Here is a 19,672-nt window from a genome sequence, read left to right as displayed (position 1 = left end):
ATTTGAGCTCCACTTTCTTTGCTCTGTTGTTTGCAGTGTGTGGCATCACTCCCTTGAACACCAGGATAGTTGGAGGAGAAGATGCTCCACCTGGAAGTTGGCCTTGGCAGACTAGTCTGCAGATGTTTGGCGGCCATTTTTGTGGTGGTTCCCTCATTAACAGAGAGTGGGTGATGACTGCTGCTCACTGCTTCTCCAGGTGGGTAACTAGTCTATAATAGAGGATGCATTTGTGTGTGTTCCAGTCTGTGGTTCAGCAGTGATTTCTTCTTAAAACTGACACTTATTTCTATAATTTTAGCACAAGTACGTCTGGCTTGCAAGTTTCTCTCGGCCGTCAGAACCTGCAGGGCACAAACCCAAACGAAGAGTCCAGAAGTGTTTCCAGAATCATTTTGCATCCAAACTATGACAGCGACAGCAGCAACAACGACATTGCTCTACTCAGACTCTCGTCACCAGTGAAATTCACTGACCACATCAGACCTGTGTGTCTGGCAGCCAGTGACAGTGTGTTCAACAACGGTACAGATAGCTGGGTCACTGGCTGGGGCAACGTCAAGGAGGGAGGTGAGTCTGCTTGTTGCTGACAAGGAGTGTTGTCTAAGTGTTATATAAACTGTAGGTGGATGTATGAATTCTGTCTCTTCTTGTTGGCCTCTCAGTGTCATTATCGTTCCCTGAAACTCTACAAGAAGTGGAGGTTCCAGTTTTGGGCAACAGACAGTGTAACTGTCTCAATGGAGTCGGTACAGTCAACGACAACATGATTTGTGCTGGTGTTCTGGCAGGAGGCAAAGACTCATGTCAGGTGAGCTTCTTTTTTGATCTGTAACCTGTTGGTCATTGTGTTGAGGACTTTGTAAAATCCTCAGTTATGTCTTCTTTTTGTCCTCAGGGTGACTCAGGAGGTCCAATGGTGAACAAACAGGGCTCCGTCTGGGTCCAGTCTGGAGTAGTTAGTTTTGGTTTTGGTTGTGCTCGGCCCAATCTGCCAGGAGTATACTCCAGAGTTTCCCGTTACCAGTCCTGGATCAACTCCATCATCGGCTCTGATAGGCCAGGATTCGTCCAGTTCACCTCCAGTGGACTGGATGCTGACAGCAGCTACACCTGTCCTGGTCTCCCACCTCCTCTTATTACAACCACCACTGCAACTGGTCCTAGTACTGAAGGACCAGAAGCTACAACCACCGAAGCAGTGTCTCAAACCACAATACCTGATTTGACCATGTCAAGTGCTTCCCCAACAACTGTATCTACAACAACGCCAATTAGCTTAGTGACTCCTACAAGTGAGTGTCCTGCTAATGTCTTTTGAACCCATAGCATTAGACTTATTGTTTAACCTATCTACAAGTTAATTCTGCCTCTCCTAATTCATCAATTTCTACCATGAAGGACCAGTGTGTGGCAAAGCTACATTAAACAGTCGTGCTGTGGGCGACAGCAGTGTTGTTTTTGGAGGATTGTGGCCCTGGATGGTGAGCCTCCACAAAAACGGGGTTTTTACATGTGGAGGAACCCTCATCGCTGATAAGTTTGTCCTCACCTCCGGCCAGTGCTTCTCCACGTAAGAATATACTTGATTTACTTTTATTATTAACAAATATTTTCTATCGGACATGACTTTCTAAAGATGCGTTTTTATACTCCTTACAGCTCCAGTTCAAATGTTCTCGAGTGGAGAGTGTTTCTTGGCCAGCGACTTGTGGGCAGTTCTGAAGAGTTTGAGATGTCTGTGGGTGTTGTGAATATTATCCTGAGTAAATTTACAGGCTTTAACATCGCTGTACTACAGCTGGAGAAACCCGTCAGCTTCACAGATTATATCCAGCCTGTGTGTCTGGATAGCAACAATGACAGATCCTTCCCCGTTGGTAGTCAATGCTGGGTGCCAGGCTGGGGGATGGGCAGTAAGAATGGAGGTGAGGATCCTTCAAACTATGTTACCCTGCTCAGACTTGGTAGTAACATCCATCCTGTGTGATCCAATCACAAGTGGTCAGCACGCACCCTAATGCGTCATGAGATCATCTGATCAGGCAAACCACATTGGAAGGTGGTTTTGGATGCATGGGGCCTCATTATTTTTGCTGTGTGATGACAAATGTGTGTTTTGTCGAGACGCTTCACACAAGTGCATTGACAGAAAGCATGAATGCAAAAGTATGAGTACAAAAGCCACAGCACGAATACTAAAGTACTTGTGATCAGTCCTCTCAGAACGGATGTCAACACCAGGTCTGAATAGGGCCTGGTTTTAACTGGATTTTAAGTTTTAACTGATATTAGTCAGGCTTCATGATGTTTAAGACATAGACTGATAATTCACAAAAACTGTATTCTTGTGTTTTTAAGGTGCTGACAAAGCTGGCTCAAGTCTGCGAGACCTTGAAACTCAAGTGGTAAACTGTGGGAGCGTTTCTGATTCGGACAACATTTGCACTTATGCCATAGACCTTCAAGAGGTAAAAACTCAAAGTTTCCCATCCACCTGAATTTCTAAAATCGATTTGCTCTTCTCATCAGGGAAGAGGGTTTCAGATCAGGACCTGACTGATGTTGAATTCTCTTTTTCTCTTTGCAGGGGGATCAGGGCAGCCCTCTGCTCTGCAAATCAGACTCCTCTTGGTTCCAGGCGGCCGTTGTCACAATAAGTGGGAATAAATCCGTGCGGGCAGATATTCAGTCATTTGCCAAAACCTCAAGATTCGGGTCATTCTTAAAGGAGACAGTTGGTGATATGCCATCTCCTGCAGCGTCTACAACAGCAAATGCAGCAGAAAAAGCATTTTCCTTTCTCTTTAGTTTTGCTGTTGTTATTACCTCCATGTTCCTGTTGTAATGATGTGGTATTTGTTGAAGCTGCGTGAAATAGTCCAATACTGTGAATGCACTTACAATACTCAGGTCGAACAAAAGAGAATACACCATGAGGTACTTCCAATCAAATGCAAAATGCAAATTCTATCAAAATGTGTTAATCCATCTGAATGAGGTTCTCTCATCCTTGAAGCCATGTCTATTTTCTTTGATTCACATTATAAAAGTCATATCAAGTCTTGAAATAAACATTAATGAAGCATAAAACAAATGTTTTTTCTAGTTCATTCCAAAAACAAAGCAATTCAGTTTAGCAAGAGAAGCTGCTCCTAAGCATATTTTATTGTAGCAGTTGGGATGATAAGCAGAAGCCAGCAGATCCAAGTGCATTTTGTTTTTTTCACTTCCACCTAAAAAACAAACACAGATAGTTTGCAGAAAAAATAAACAAATTGGTGCTGCTTGATTGCATGTAAGAGGACTGTTGGGGCTTGGCAGCAGTATATGTGCCAATTATGTTTATTATTCTGGTATGGCTAAAGGTTCATCAGCCCCTGGTTCTACTGCTGCTGCTGCTTCTGCCTCATTCATTATTTCTTTGTATTTACTCCTGAAAAATCCAGCCTGAGAGAAGAAAAGAAAGAAAGTGACATTAAAACACGGGATTAAGGGAAAGAAGAGAATAACTGCTCAATAGTTAAAAAATGAAAGGATAGTGTTCATTTACTTTTATTGGGAGTGGAACACCGTTCATTGACTCCATAAACCTGTATAATAAACTAAAATAATGTATATATTTCGAGAGTCTCACCTTATACAGACCGGCAGTGAGTAAAGCCAGCATAGCTAACCCTCCCAGTGATCCCCCGACGATTTCTTTAGTGAAATCTGGTTGTGGATACACTTCTATCTCTGCTTCAATCTGAGACATGAAATGACATGAAGGTGGATTAAAATCAAGCTTATTTGAAAGACAAGTAAAATAAATAGAACGTGGAATCACCTTGTGAATCAGAGGCTTGTTATTAGACCCTGTAGAAAAGAAGATGTACTGGTTTGTGTCGTACTCCAGAGTAGCCGTGCTGGTCAAGAGGAATTTTGCAGAGTTGAGTCCAATCTGTTTAGAAAATAAAAGACTTTGTGATGAGACCGGCATTGCCTTTGGTGACATTCAATTTCGTTAATAAATTACTCTAATTTAACCACTTTAGAATGAGCACCAGTTGTAAAATACTTCAAAATGCATGTTACAATATGACACATGCACATCAGTTACCTGCTCTATCCATCCTGAACTGATGTTGGCAGAGATTTTGTACTTTTTACTCTCCAGTCTTCCCATGAACCTACTGCACCTGAACACTCCGCACCTGGCCACAGAGCAGTCCTGTGGGTGAGGAAGAGGCGACAGAAGTTGTAATACTGTGTAAGTACTTGAATCCCCCAATGTAGATTGTTTACTCACCACTACATTATTCTCCTTTATCATAGCAACAAAGTCTGTGACAGTACGTTCTTCGTCTGCGTCTCTTTGGCAGTCTGGAATCTGGAAGAGAACAGGTTTGCGTCAGTTTAACAGACGACCAGATGTGGTTCTCATGTCCCTCCGGTTCTTGAGGCTGCAACAGCGACATGAGAGACTTTTCATGGATCAGTAACGTCACCTGCAAACTGCTCGAATCCACCCAGATGTCTTTATCACCGAGCTTGACAGGCACCTTGATCACCACCGTGAAGTTCAACGCCCTGATGTTGTTTGTGACCTGTCAGAAGAGGAGAAAAGGAAAGGATCGATCTGGAGAGGCTGAGCAAGCATCAGGATCAAAATGATGAACAAGTTATTAAACTCAGCCAAGATGATTCTGTTTTCCTTTGGGTTTGATGTTTAGAAGGATTATGCAAGAAAAGAGAAAGAAACTTTTTGATGTGTATACTTTTTTTAATCTTTAAAATTGCAATATTTTCTTTATTTTCTTTATTTTCATGGATCTTGAAACTATACCAGGTATGTTTAGGGGGCTGATATTGATGAGCGTGGGTAATTTGGTGCAGATCTAGTTAAAACATCTATCAATTTAAATTTGGTTTGATAAGGGGACAGTTGGGCCTCGGCGAAGGATATGATCATGTGAGGAGATACTTTACCACAATTGATTGCTTGTGAGGTTTCAGCAAATCGTTCTTTCCAGATGTGAAGTTGTTGTAGCTGAGGGAGCTGAAACAGATATTTTAATTTCAGGTTATAGACTGTAGACTTTGAAATTATTAATATTTTAATGTGATTTCTTTGTCTAACGTAGGGAAAATAACACCAGACCTTTCAATCGTGACAAAAATGCTATACTTCACGTCCAACCATTTCATTTGGTAGAGTTCACTTGAAGTGGAATGTTCCTGATTCTCACTAAAAGAGAGAAGTGAAATTATTTCTGTGAAATATGTATTAGTGAAGTAATTATACTATTAAACGTTGTAGAGAGGCACAGTACCTGGAAGCATTTGCAGAGATAAAAATATTCCTGTCAAATCGTCTGTTGCTTTCGATCCCATAGGAGACGGTGAACAAAGCCTGTAATGAAAGACGGGTGAGATTGTCTCTGCGTTTTGCTGCAGCAATGGGAAGAGATGTAACACAAACAACAACACATAACACAAACCTTAGTTTTGCTCTTGAAAATGGGGTTGTTAATAGTGCAGGTTGTCATTCCTCGCGATAAGCCATCTTCACTGTCCAAGGAGTTGCACTTGATTCTTCCCTTCATAAAAAGGCAATCAATGAAACAACATTATTGCTGTGGGAGTGGTAGACTATATTTCTAAATCAGCAATGTGTCTCCACTTCCTCCCGTGAATTCATCACGTAAATATCCTGAACCTAAAAGTAAGGGTGCTGCCATCTTGATATTTTGGCATAATTTTGAGAATAGGCAGTGTGCGCAGTAAAGATGTTTTGTTGTTAATTTAGACCGATACGGTCGATATGGTCAAGAAATCCATTATACCATACCAGATGCTAATGATTTACGGCGAATTTTTGCTAAATGCTGGATATGTATACGTAAATTGGAGCCTTGTTCGTATTCTGCATTCATTTAATCTTTATTTTGTTTTTTTGTGCACATCTTCTGAAGGTTTATGGATATTGATAATACAGACAAAATGGAGCAGTACCACCGGTAATCATGGGGGGCAATGTAACCAATCGTTTAAGTGAGACAGGACATGAGAAAGACATTTTAGCAATGGCGGAACTTTATGAGGAGAGATTTGAAACTCTTGACTTGGTGCTGCCCTCTAGTGGATGTACAGCTTAACAACCACACCAATGTAAACGACGCATTGGAAGTCGTCAGTGACCGTTGAGCCCTTACCCTCAAACCTGTGAACTTCCTGTAGGAGAGCCCAGCTGGGTACGTAAGTTTAACGTAGCTGTTGTAGGAGTCTTCTTCTCGGTTCTCCACTGATACGGTGACGTCCAACAGTTCATCGATGCCCACCTTCAACTCTGAGGAGCTGACAGAGAAAAGGGAAGGTGAAAGCATAGAAAAACAATAAATCTAATAGTCTCCTTTTGTGCTAGCAGCTTGCGATCCCCTCAGCTAGATGCTCACAGTCTACTATGCCAGACATGTTCTTGCAGAGAAGAGAAATGTAACCTTGCCCACACCCTTAGGTTGGGCTTCACTTTTGGTTCTCACCTGTCGAAGTTGAAATCCACTTTCAGGTTATCTACACACTTGTTGTCAGTGCCACAGTTGATCTCAAATTTCAACTGTGGAAGAGAGCATGAAGAAAAACATGACAACAGGATTTTTATGAACAGAATTCATAAAAGTTCAAATTAAAGCTGTTCACTTACTCACTCTGTTTAGTTAAATTGACATTTATTGCAAGTTTGTTTAAAGGTCACTTACAGAATGATAGGTGGTGGTTTGAGCCTGCTGGGCAAGACTTGGTTTAAGGTTTGCAGTTGAGGGAATACCATCAAAGGTGAATCTGAGCTCATTCCTAAGTACATTGAGAGCATCCTGAGGACAAGCCTGTGAGAGGAGGGCACAGTTGGAAAATACCGTGAGTTTGTTTTGTTTTGTTTTTCAGACAGAAACCTCTTTGGGTTGTGATATAATCTGATGTCAACAACTCACCGGAATAAAGAATTTCACGTCGAAGCATTTTGGCCCTTGTAAGTCAACTTCAAGTGACCCGGTCTTCTCTCGTTGTTTGCCAAGGATGTAAGCTCTGTTGTTTGGGACCTTGCGGGTGGCATCCAGTGTTAAAGTATAATGGATCTTTGCTCCAGCTGGAACGAATGACGGTTGAATCTACATGTTACTCATGTACACAAACATGTATTGGAACAGATAGACAGTGGGTCTGTGGTTCAAGAAAAGTGAGAGGAATGAGTAACCTGTGGAAACTGTAGAAAGTTTGGTCATGGTAAAGCAGATTTGAGCTGTGTTCTCCAGTGGGTTCTGACAGATTGGGTTTTTTGTAGGGACCTGGTTTGGGTTGAACGACATTGTAGCCTCTATCATTACCACAGGCTTTGACCTGGAAATGGATAGAGCACGGAAAAATGAGGACCATACAGTGTGCTCACAGTATTTATATTTTGCAGGACTGAAAGAGAACCACACCATGGAGGAAGAACACACATTTTCACAGCCGAACAGGAGACTGAAATTGTAGATATGGTTCATGAGAACAAGGCTATCACACTCAGACAAATAAGAACTAGGATCCTGGCTGACCATGCTACATTTAGAAACGTCCAGACCGCCAGCCTCTCTACATTAGACCGTATTCTTCATAGGAATGCCATGCGGATGAAACAAGTGAACAGGGTCCCATTCAAACGGAACACAGACGCATCAAGGAGTTACGGCAAGAGTTTGTGCTTGTTAGTACCAAACATTCAGCACTGACACATGCATGTATTTTACCTGTAATCCAATATTGTTCCTTTTCTACAGTGTCTCACTGTAGCCCACTGTGTTGACCTCTGTGTGTCCATACTGTAACTTGCATTCTCATGCTGTCTGTGTCAGTACTGTACTGTTCTCTGTGTGTACCGAAATAAACCTTTTTTTGCTGCATATTTGTGTGCTGTTTTATGTTTGACTATGAAAAAAGTAGGCCTACACTGAGACAGTTTACAAAAGGAGAAATGGCTAATTCTCCAGAGTCATTGTCATTCATATGGTGTGTTCCATTTTGATGATTGTGTTTTCAATTTTGCACTTCAGTGTGCTATAAATGCTTGGAAGTGTGCAAGCAAATGCTTAGTTGTGTGTACTCAATAAATGGTATGTGTGTGTCATTTGAAAATATGGCTGTGTGTACCAAATGAAAACACGAGTTCCATTTTGTGAACAGTTAAGAGATTTGATGGCAAAGAGTCATCTTGCAAAGGGAGTGTCAGGTTTAGCATTTTGTGTGTGAGGTTTTCAGTCTTCTGAGTGCAGTTTTGACAAAGCCGTAATTGTTTTGAAAAACGTGTGTTAGCAATTGTGAAAAACTGTAATCCGGCCCGCCGAACTTGTCCAAATATTATTATTATTACTATTATTTATTTTGTATTTTTTTGTGTTTTTATGTTCATTGTATGCGCCAACAACCAGTGCAAATTCCAGGTAGGTGTAAACCTACAAGGCAATATATACATTCTGATTCTGATTCTTATTCCGAAATTAAATTTTACCTTTCTCCTGTAATGCCCACATTTCTCCATTAGATGGCGCACTTTGACCGGGAGGGTGGTGTATAGGGCTCGAAAGGGCACATGATCTCCCTTCACTTTTTCGCTTTGCCCTATGAGCCCTTCTGTAAAATGAGCGGATCAAGGAAATGAAAAATGGACAATGGGTGCAGAGTGTTTAACACAGATTGGACAACAAAATACTTTTTCACTGAAGTCCAATCGAAAGCTGTATGCCTAATATGCCGAGAAACTGTCGCAGTTTTCAAGGAGTACAACATCAGCCGTCACTTTGCTACAAAGCATGCTAACTACGCTAGCAAGCAGTCAACGCAAAAACCGGTGGCTATGGCTCAGAGGTTTGTGGCTAATTTAAAGACTCAGCAACACTTTTTTCACCGACAAACCGCGATTAAAGAGTGAACTACCAAGGAAAGTTTTTTGGTGGGACTCGAAATAGCAAAGGCTAGCAAGCCTTTCTCCGAAGGCATGTTTGTAAAAGAATGCATGGTACAGACAGCAGACATCTTGTGTCCGGAGATCAAAAGCAAATTTGAAAAAGTCAGTTTAGCACGCAGGACTGTGACTCGCCGTGTGGAATTGATTGATGAAAATATAGGCAGCCGATTAAACAAAAAGTCTGATTCCTCTGAGTTATATTCACTAGCACTGGATGAAAGTACGGACGTAAAAGACACTGGTGAGCTTTGTGACCACGGAGTCCCTGAAAGGAACAACGCAGGGAGAGACTTGTATAACCAGGTGTCTGCTGTCATCGAAAGAATGAAGCTACCTTGGAGTAAACTTGTCAATGTCTCAATGGATGGAATACCAAATTTAACTGGAAAAAATGTTGGGCTTCTGAAAATAATCCAGGATAAAGTGAAAGAGGAAAAAAACAGGATCTGATTTTCCTTCACTGCATCATCCATCAGGAATCCCTGTGTAAGTCTGTATTGCAGCTTAATCATGTCGTGAATCCAGTCGTAATACTTGTGAACTTTATACTAGCAAGGGGACTTCAGCACTGTCAGTTTATTACGTTCCTGGAGGAAACTGATGCGGATCATCAGGACTTGCTGTACCACTCTCGTGTCAGCTGGTTAAGTTTGGGGAAAGTGTTACAACGAGTGGGGGAGCTGAAAGAGGACATCATCGCATTTTTGGAGTTGATGGGGAAATCTGACAAATTTCATGAGCTAAGCGACAAGAACTGGCTTAGTGACTTTGCGTTAGCTGTGGACATATTTTCACACATGAATGAGCTGAATGTGAAACTGCAGGGGAAAGATCAGTTTGTTCACGACATGTACAACCATGTGAAAGCCTTCAAATCCAAGCTCACTTTGTTCTCCAGACTAATTGCGAACAAATCTTTTAGTTTTTCTAATCACGACTTATGTGTGTGAAGCTATTTTTGATTTAGTCTTAGTCTTAGTCTTTTGACGAAAATGCATATTAGTTTTAGTCACATTTAGTCATTTTTATCCTTCTTAGTTTTAGTCTAGTTTTCGCCGACGAAAACTCAGAACATTTTAGTCTAGTTTTAGTCACATTTAATAGCCACATTAAACTCCTTATCTTCCCTTCTCAGGTCCAGGGACCCACTGTGTTGTGTCTACAACTGCATACTAGTCTAGCTTTCAGTACTTAGGTTGTCCATTAGATGTCCCTCCTATAGGTCTATGGCAGGGGTCGGCAACCTTTACTATCAAAAGAGCCATTTTGCCCCCTCTTCCCCCAAATAAAATTTGTCTGGAGCCGCAAAACATATTTGATAACAAAGCTGATAAAATTTTATATAAAGTTATTCTATACTAATCTGTAGATTATTGCATTTATGAAATTATAGAACAACAATAAAGAAAATTATTTTTACCTGTTACAACAAAGGGAAACACCAAATGCTTATGAAGAGGAGAAGAAAATACACAGGCAAGTGTAGGCCTACTTTGAAATAAATTAAACGCAGAACTATGTAGGGTTATTTGAGTCATCCCCATATTTGTGGGAAATGTATGAAATAAGAAGTACCCTATTTTGAAATGAATAAAAACATAGCTGCAGCCTATATATTTTAGTTGGCGAAATGTGAAAAAAAAAAGTGAAAGCAGATCAGACTGGAGGCGGACAGTGAAGCTGCAGCTTGGTAGAAACCAGCTGCAGCTTCTGCTCTGATCCAGAAGCTGCGGCGCTGATCTCAGAGCAGCTGAGACCAGAGAAACTCTGTGTTTTCACTGTTTCCATAGTTAAGAAGCAGCCGGTGAGTCAGTGACCGGCCTGCTTCACATGAACGAGCTCTGATCTCAATGTGTCTCTCTGAGCGAGTGCGCGGGGGCGGAGCCGCGGGACCGGAGCACACACACACACACGCACACACACACAGACACACACACACGCCGCTCCGGGTACTTCATGACGGCCTGATACGATTATGTTTTTAAAAATTGTTGTGACTTAGTCAACCGCCAACATTTTCGTTTCGTCTCGTTAACGAAAATTAAAATAGATTTCGTCATAGTTTTTATTTTCAAAGATCCGTTTTCTTTTCGTCTTCGTCTCGTCTTAGTCATGGGAAAAGGGGCGTTAACGAATATTTTTCGTTATCGTTATCGTCAACGAAATTAACACTGGTGTGAACAGACATTCAGCATCATGAACGCCAACATAGCCCGTCACAGATCAAAGTTAACGGATCAGCACCTCAGATGCACGCATGCTTGGATGCACTGGCAAAAATGGGAGCTCAACAACACTGTTCCCACTGAAACTGAAAGTGATGATGTGTTGCTGCAGCGAGGTTGGAGCCAAATCTCTGACACACAGCCTGCTTGGCTGCTCTAACCTGTTAATGTAACGGGTTAGAGCAGGCCTCAGATGTTTTCATGATGTTCGATCAGTCACGTTACGACATGTTTTTGTATTGTTCATGTTCGTGAAATTTGTTAAATTGCCTGGCAAATAAATGCTTTTCTACCTGTTAAAGACCAAATCCTTCAATTTAAGGATTTTTACATTTCATTTATATAAGTTCACACAAACACTCCATCCATTTGTTCCTGGCCCGGCCCCTCTGTCAAATTTTAGAACCCATTGTGGCCCGCGAGTCAAAAAGTTTGCCCAACCCTGGTCTATGCTATTATTATATTTTTATATAATTGTAAGCTTAAAAATTATAACTTTACAAATGAATAAAAGCAGTAGGTTAACAAAGGACTGTAATGATGACAGACAGTAGACTCTTGTACAAACCTGAGTAAGACAACTGTGCCCTTTGACCCCACTGCTAAGTCAGGCAGACTGTCGCCACTGCGGTCAAAAGACGAGTCACTGATTGACATAACGAAGAATCTAAGTTGTGGCCGGACTTCAGAGGCAGCAATTCTCTGTGGAATTTAAGTATTTTAGAAAAATATGTTAATCTATCAAAAACAATTGGGCCTCACACACTGAATCTGTTACAGTCCTACTAAATTCCCCTTAAACTCTTATTTGTTCTTCATAATAACATATTCAAAGGGTTTGACATGAACAAAAATTCCCCTCATGGCCTTGAAACAACTTAACTCTACAACTTATGGCCCAGGCCCTGCCCCCAATATCCATACCCTCACTCACCTGTGAGTAAGTTGAACTGACTCTGCTTCCTCCTTCACCGTGGAATATGTAGATGCTGCCTTGACCACCATTCTCCAGAGGTGCACCGACTGCCACCTCCTTGAGGTCATCTGCGTTGAGATCAGGCAGCACAGCAAGAGAAGAGCCAAACCTCGCCTGGTCGGACTCATCCCCTCTCAGCACTAACGGAGATTCGAAGTGACACTCGACCCTCTGTTCAAAATATATGGAGAAGAGTCAACGTTTGCTTGAATCTTAAGATTTTTTTTTAAATTTAATGGCACTAGAAGAAATCGTCACTTACCCAACGAGCTAAACTGCAAACGTAAACTCTTCCCTCTCTATCAGCTTCCTTGTACATCGGGGCAGATATGAGGATTAGGTCGGTGAATCTGTCAGCGTTCACATCCATGGCACGAACCTCTGCCCCAAAATATTCACCAGTATGAAACTGTTTAAGAAACAAGAAGAAAACAAGGCTGTTTATTCCAAATCTATGTACACGTTGATCATCTATATATCCAATCAGAAACACGCACCTGCCATGGACAGGGATCAATCTTTTGATTGATCTGTCCATGAACTGCCATCACAAGTCCTCTGTGTTTATATCTCGGAGCGCCAACAATTGTCAATTGGCCTTGTCTGGTTCTTGCGATAGTCATGGAGTAACCTGAAATTTAAAAGTCAAAGCAAATAAAATTAAAACATCCTAAGCTTTAGCTACACTTGACGAAAGGGTCTTTTATAAAAACTAACTAACTTTAGTAGTGGGTGTAGTGTTTTTCTTTTCTTTGAAGGGTTTCTAATTTACATTTAAATGTAACTTTGGTGATTTTTGGAGCTTGGTGTATGGCATGTGAACATGTTTTACCCACATGACCCTTGCATGTACAGTACTTTCCTTGTTCTTCATTTGCCTTTTTACCTTCCTTTGCTCAATTTGTGTGGTAAGCGTGGGAGGGAGAGTTACAGTACAAAAGTACTAATAACGTGTGTATTAGTTTGTAATTACTGTAAAATTCTTACCCAGATAACTGTCTTGTTCCATGAACAAAGGCTCATATGAACTCCGCTTCTGGCCTGATAGCGTGTATTCCATGTAGCCTCCTTTCCACTGGTTGGCGCCAGGAGTGGCCATTTGAATTCCCTGTAATTCAGAACCACAATCAGCCCACAAAAGCCAAAGATAAATGGATTATAGTGTTAAAATATGTCGCCTGTGTGTATATTTTCTATCACAAAGGCAGGTGTCGGTGTCTGTGATTATTATTACCCCTGGCACATAAGCCACACTGAATCCCTCCTGAGCCATTTCCATTTTCAGTGTCCCTCCAGTGGACTGAGATCCTGAAACAGCAAAAGAAATGAGCACTGAGCTGAATCCCACAGTTACATATCAGCTGTTGTTGAATGGATTTACAGTGGCAAGCTCGTTAAACCAAGTTCAAATTATTTTAATATAATAATTATTTCAGTGTTGGAAAACATAACATAAGAACTGGATGTGTATCACGAAAGGAGCCCAATAAACAACAGTAATGCGGATATTTGTTAACTGAGAATTTAAATTAGATTTTAAGCTGTAAGTTTACATCCGTACCCTCAATAGAGAAGATTTTGTCCTGCACATTCTTCGTTATTGCAGCAAGTGCGTCAAAGCTCTCTACTTGAAACACGTGATTTGTCGAGAGCAAAGATGCAATGAGTTCCAGTTCCTGTTTCCCCCTTGTGGAAGAGAACGCTCTCCCCACCTAGAGGCATGTTGAGAAAATAGTTTTAACGCTGTTCAAGTTGAGTTGACTTTTTAACTTGTTCATAGATAGTTTATCCACCTGCACCTATCACAAAGGTATTTATGTAAAAAAATTTAGAGAAGGCAAATAAGAGAGTAATTAATTGAATACAAAAATAATAAAGAATGAAAAGATATATCTGTAAAAAAGACAAATTAAGAGGGAGATTAAAAAGTAAAATTAAATGAAAAGACTGACTCAAAGGTAGGTCTTGAGTTTGATATCCACAAAAAAAGGTTTAACAGATTTTTAAACCAATAAACTTTTTTCAAAATCAATTTTAAAAGCAGCAGAATTGGTGTTAATGAGATGTGGTGAAGGATTGTAAACTTATTAATGAAATTTCACTAACAATTCACAGGGTAGAATCATGTAACTGTATGTCTGGATGTATGGTCAAAACACAAACAATGCCTTTTTTGTAAAACACATTTTGCTCATTGGAATGAACTGAACTTACCCCAATAGCAAATCGAACAATCTTTGCATTCTCAGCTAAACGTATTGCATTTGGCAAGTGTTCGCAGTCAGTAGAGTCTTTATCAGTAATGACGATCAGGATCTTCTTCACGTTTGGTCTGGAACCTCCTGCTGATGTGAAAACATTTTGGCTGCCAAAACAAAAACAATATCATTTTAATACACGTTTGTCCAGTTCTTTGGTCAATAACGTAACATAACAATTTCCTCTCTGGAAATCTGCATATGAGTTATGTTTGAAAATATGTTCATTATGCAACTGACTTTGTTTTTCCCACATTTAGCTTTACCAGTTATCCAAGAAAATTCAACATTATCAATAATTATTGCAATATAATTTCAATCAATAGCAATATAACCAATGTTCAGTCACTATATTGCGATTATTATTATTATACATTGTGCACAGTGAGGAGGTTTAACACATACGTTGTAAAATGTTTTGTTGTTTATCAAGTTTGTTTAAAACCACAACCCTCTCTTAGAGCTGTTTTTACTCTCAAAAGAAATTTAGATGTGACATTTATTGTGATAATTGTCGATATTGACGTGGAAAGTTTGGTATAACTTTTGGTCATACTGTCCAGCCCTATTTTTACGTCTAGCTCACTTTAGGGTTTGTCTCATCCACTGCACGGGAGACAAACTACACACACAACACCAAGAACTACTCCCTCAAAAGTGTGTTAACTGCTTCTGTGTCAAAAATTAAACCACCATCATATACATTATCACATCAGGATCACATCAGCACTTACACCACATATCGGATGGCACTAGCTGTGTTAGTTTTGCTGCCTTTTTGACTTATTCCATCGATTTTCGACTCCCAACGTCCAGATGAGAAAAAGTCACGAAAGTTCAATTCAACAGTGACATCATAAGAGAACTGGACAACAGCAAACTGCAAAGAGAGAAGAAGCAGGATCAATTTGATCTTTCAGTGAATTCTCTGAGTGTCTGCAATAGTTGAAGTGGCAGTGGGAACATCGTCCTGTGAACATAACTGTGTATCTTTTCCCACAAATGGACGTACCAGCGTTTTCACAAATCTCTTCATTGTTTCAAAATCTCGATAGTCGACGCTGCCTGAACCATCCAAAAGAAAAACAATATCTGCTTCGGCTCTGCACTCTGTCAAAGACACGGGCCAGGATTGAATCATTTGTTAAAATCCACATAGCACATCTTTGACAAAAATCTATTTGATGTTTACTTTGTCATGTCTGTTAACATGGAGGAGGCAGGGTTTATGAGCTACACTGCAGACATCTAGTCCGCCCCTCTGAACGTCAGTTCTAACAGCTAGGCAAACTGAGACTAATTGACTTAAACTACTCTCACTTTAAATAAGATAAAAAAGAATCAAATAAAAAGGAAGAAAACAATTGTGAGCATGAATAAATGTTCTGGAGGAAAAGTTCACCAAAAGTGTATCATGGTACATGTTCACAAACTCACCCGGAGAGGACAGAGGCACCGCGGATCCAAACCGATTAAACCGGTCGATCTGGAAGCATGCGCCGCTGTACATGGTGATACTTTTGCAATCCTTTGGGATGGTTGGGCCACACGCCTGAAAAGAGACAAGATCATACCTGATTGAATTAGCGGACTATTTCATTGTGTAGTCGCTCCTTAAAACAACCGTTTTCCAAGCTGCAAGGCGATAAGAAAGTTATAAGAAGTGAACATATCAAATGTTTAATGGACTTTTGACTGATCTCTATATTGATTATAACTATGTCCTGCAAAACTGTGAAGTTTAAAAACTCACCATAGTGTTTTGTGAGATGGGGTCATTTGTCATTGACTAACCAAGGGACATGTTGACTGCAAATTCTGGCGCTGCATAGAAAACATTGAACACTTGTGTTCCAAAGCTCATATGATACGAATGCTTGGTGTCAAAATATATGTTTTTCTTTTTCTTTCTCTGGAGACGTTATCAGCCGCCTACCTGCAAATGGCAGACTTGTGCAGGTATCATTGCACTTGTATATTTTCCCCCTTCCCGATGGTGGATACTGTTCAAGGGGAGGGCTGATGAGCACGCTGAGGAAATAAAACCCAGAGAAATATGGAACAGAATCTGTCTCGATAGCGCCATGCAGATGTTTTCTTCTGTCAAGAAATGCCATATGTTATTGCAGCTGTGAGACGTGGGACTGACTTACTCTGACTGTCTTTGCACCACCTGGTAGCCAAACCCTGCAGCATCGTTGGCCCAGGTCTTCCAAGCCACGGGGTCGATATTGAAATATAGAGCCGTATTCAACACTGAGAAACGATAAGATCAGAATCATATTTGATGAAGTGTTATAACAACTGTAAAACTACTACCTCTTTGTGAACTTCTGAGTAATTTGTAAAAGCAGAAACAGTTTTTCATCATGGAAACAAGCACATATACGCACATATCTTTTTGAACATGTGTATATTCGCATTAATCTTGCATAAAAGTTAAAACCTGAGGTTCTGCTGTGTTTCACTTTTCATTTCTTCTGACACTATTGGTTTTATTTTAAGCCGCTTAATATAACCAGCTTTATACTAACTTACAGTGGGTCACATAGCACAAAATAGATGTGGTATGATGGATAAGTAGAATGTTTCCTAAGTCATTTAGTAAACGCACATTATGATGAATTTTAATAGCTTTAATAGCTTTTTTGCAGCCAGCTTCTTTTATGGTCAGTTTAAATGTAAAACACCATTTTAATTCAGGATGTCTGCCTCTAAAGATTGAGAAGTCGGGGTGAGCAATGTCTCCAGTCTCCTCTCTGCACAGGACGAGCAGATATAGATAATAACTTGGTGGGTTGTTGATAGTTTAGCCTCTTCTCATGTGTTCCTGTGATTATTTTCCAGATTCTTGCCGACCTAATTTATTCATGTAGCACATGCATGCAGGTCATGTGAATGATAGATGCTGTTAAACCAACAAAATTAATCTAAATGGTCAAAACGATGTATCTACAAGTATGAGCAGTTGAAATGGGATCAATACGGAGACTGGGGTCTGTCTGGGGTGTGTTCTATATTTTCTAAATATTGTAATTATTGTTCATTTATCCTTTAGCTCTGTTAAAACAAGGCAAATAATAGCATTTCTGCAGGAACACTTAAATGTCAATAAACAAAATAGATTACATTTTTACTGCCTCACACATGTATAGAAAAACGTTTTCTCCATCTGTAAGGATGGTGGATATATTATCATTTTATTTTTTTACAATTTAAGAGAAAAAACTGCAAGTTTCCTTACCTAAAATGAATACTGCAGCAGCAAATATCACAGCCATTGTGTTATCCTGTCGGGAAAATGCATGAACTGCGATGGTTTGCTCACATGAATGTATGTGGAAGTGAGAGAGGTGACTATTTCTACTGCGTGTGCAGAAATCTTGACTAGTTAAGGACTAGTTAAAATTTGAGGTTAGAGGAACTCGAAGTAGGTGGGGTCACAATCCTTATCCCTTCTGTCACCACTCCCAAGAAGAACAGGAATTTTGTTTTTATGGTACCACGGTGGCCCTGAGAGCTCAAAACAATTTCAATTGCGCAAATACAGAAATGCGCAGCAAATAGAGGAACCGTCATCGGAAGTGTTTCCAGAGGACAAGTCCGCTTGTTGTTGCTGTCGCAGTTTGGAGTTGTTTAAGTTGTTGTCTGTCAGTGATTTTGGAAAATTTGCCAAACATTAAACGTTTTAGGTTTATTTTAATAAATAACAAACTTTATTACTGCAGATGTATCCTGTTAACCCTCTGAGAGACACTGGGCTTGATACGATCTCAAATATCTTGTTGTCTTAAGAGCGTCTTGACTCCTCTGGTCTGAGCTGGAGACATGCCGTCTTCTCCTGTTAAACTGAATAAACAGCGCTAACAACCGGGAGACATTGTATTGTCCATATTATGCAGGGGTAGGAAACCTTCACTATCAATGAGACATTTAATCTTTTATCCGAGCTCCGATCTCACTGTGTCTCCGAGCGAGTGGGCGGGGCCGCATCGGCTCCAGAGCCGTGGTTTGCAGACCCCTGTGTGGAACCGAATCTGTTCGATGTATTGGACGTTTTTGTGTCTCCTGTGGCAACAGTTGTAGCATCCCCGGCTGAATGATGGTCAGATCTCTTTTACTGATGGTTCACAGTCCTTTATTTTCTTCTTATTACAGTCCGTGACATATAAACACACCGTAAGAACTTGTGCCCTTTTTCAGCCAGGCGCTAAAAAACAACAAACAAGAATACTTTTCATGCACCGGCAAAGTAGCGATCTCTTCCTTATTTACCAGGAAGTGCCTTTTCAAAATAAAAGAAACCATTTCAAAATAAACGTAACAAAAAAAACAATAAGGCATTAATGGGTAATTTACAACAGTGTCCATCACTTTTAGGAGTCCTGTTGAGCGTGGATAAGTAAATGAATGCATGTAACTGTATTTGTTCAGGAGGAGGCGCTGTTGCACCTCATATGGCATGGAGTCACGTGTGACTGATGACACCACTACCTTATAAGGGAGATGTTACCACCCTCTCACTCCATGTACCTGACTCTCATGGAGAGCAACCTGTTGTGCACAGTTCTTCAATAAACAACGCCACGAGACCGATGGCCGAAGAAACAAATGTTTGTTCATCCCTTAGAATAATTATTCCGCTGTGCAGGTAGGCAGAAGGAATAAGCCTACCTGTTAACAAGTCCTATGTAAACACGTCGTTTTGTCTATTTGCTGCGCGCTTCTGTAATGTGCTGTGCTGTGTTGTGAAATTGATGAAGATGTTTTGTTACTTTGCTTGTTTTTTGTCCACTTGCATGTGTTTTCTTAAGTTGCAGTGCGTTGAGCTCTCAGGACCACTGTATGATACAATACATTAAGAACATTACTGTTAAAAAGACACCAGAAGAATACAACCTTAACTTCAGCTCTTGTTGGCTGTTGTGGCACTTTTTGCTGGAAAAGGGGAAGTGGATGCAGACACAGATATGAAGGAGTTTTATTTATAACAAAACATCTATAAAGTCACTTTAACTTCAAGGATACATCCACAGCAGTGAGAAAACATCAGGATTTATTTCTGTAGATAAAAAAACAATATACTTGTTTTGAGATGTATAGGATGTTGTCTTTTGCTAATGTTGATGTCTTTCCTGACAACTTTGGCAGTAAGGAAGTCAAATATCATGCAGCTCCATTTCTTCCTCTGTCCCATCGCACGCCATTTGAGAGAAAGAGGTCGGCACTA

The 19,672-nt window shown here is 40.4% G+C and overlaps 2 protein-coding genes across 2 annotated transcripts; one reads left to right on the top strand and one right to left on the bottom strand.

Annotated features, from left to right (window-relative positions):
* The first annotated feature begins 41 nt into the window (after positions 1–41).
* Positions 42–2,848, top strand: LOC133028203 (transmembrane protease serine 9-like). Its single transcript, XM_061095396.1, has 9 exons — positions 42–199; positions 302–570; positions 666–811; positions 899–1,127; positions 1,212–1,295; positions 1,408–1,573; positions 1,663–1,928; positions 2,362–2,471; positions 2,591–2,848. Exons 1-9 carry the CDS (start codon positions 123–125, stop codon positions 2,846–2,848), a joined length of 1,605 nt encoding a protein of 534 aa, XP_060951379.1. The 5' UTR covers positions 42–122.
* Positions 2,849–3,147: 299 nt separating this feature from the next.
* On the bottom strand, positions 3,148–17,723 carry LOC133028202 (integrin alpha-M-like). Its single transcript, XM_061095395.1, is given in 28 exon segments — positions 3,148–3,450; positions 3,638–3,748; positions 3,830–3,943; positions 4,103–4,213; positions 4,292–4,372; positions 4,491–4,589; positions 4,972–5,041; positions 5,144–5,230; positions 5,316–5,395; positions 5,484–5,582; positions 6,198–6,339; positions 6,525–6,598; positions 6,741–6,866; positions 6,972–7,126; positions 7,235–7,377; positions 11,777–11,910; positions 12,143–12,355; positions 12,447–12,593; positions 12,682–12,815; positions 13,172–13,292; positions 13,419–13,492; positions 13,746–13,896; positions 14,399–14,549; positions 15,912–15,994; positions 16,196–16,266; positions 16,379–16,473; positions 16,596–16,698; positions 17,687–17,723. Coding segments are annotated over 28 exon segments (3,108 nt in total). The 3' UTR covers positions 3,148–3,348.
* Positions 17,724–19,672: the final 1,949 nt, after the last annotated feature.

Source organism: Limanda limanda, chromosome 21 (genome assembly GCF_963576545.1).
Source record: "Limanda limanda chromosome 21, fLimLim1.1, whole genome shotgun sequence".
NCBI lineage: Eukaryota > Metazoa > Chordata > Actinopteri > Pleuronectiformes > Pleuronectidae > Limanda > Limanda limanda.
This window is presented reverse-complemented; position numbering and strand designations above follow the sequence as displayed.

What these genes read in the sequence shown, in the direction of transcription:
- LOC133028203 (XM_061095396.1), top strand. Translation starts at nt 123, where the DNA reads ATGTTTGGCGGCCATTTTTGTGGTGGTTCCCTCATTAACAGAGAGTGG. An exon ending in GCTGCTCACTGCTTCTCCAG is followed by an intron (nt 200 to 301) that starts GTGGGTAACTAG and finishes CTATAATTTTAG; the next exon opens with CACAAGTACGTCTGGCTTGC. An exon ending in GATGGGCAGTAAGAATGGAG is followed by an intron (nt 1,929 to 2,361) that starts GTGAGGATCCTT and finishes TGTGTTTTTAAG; the next exon opens with GTGCTGACAAAGCTGGCTCA.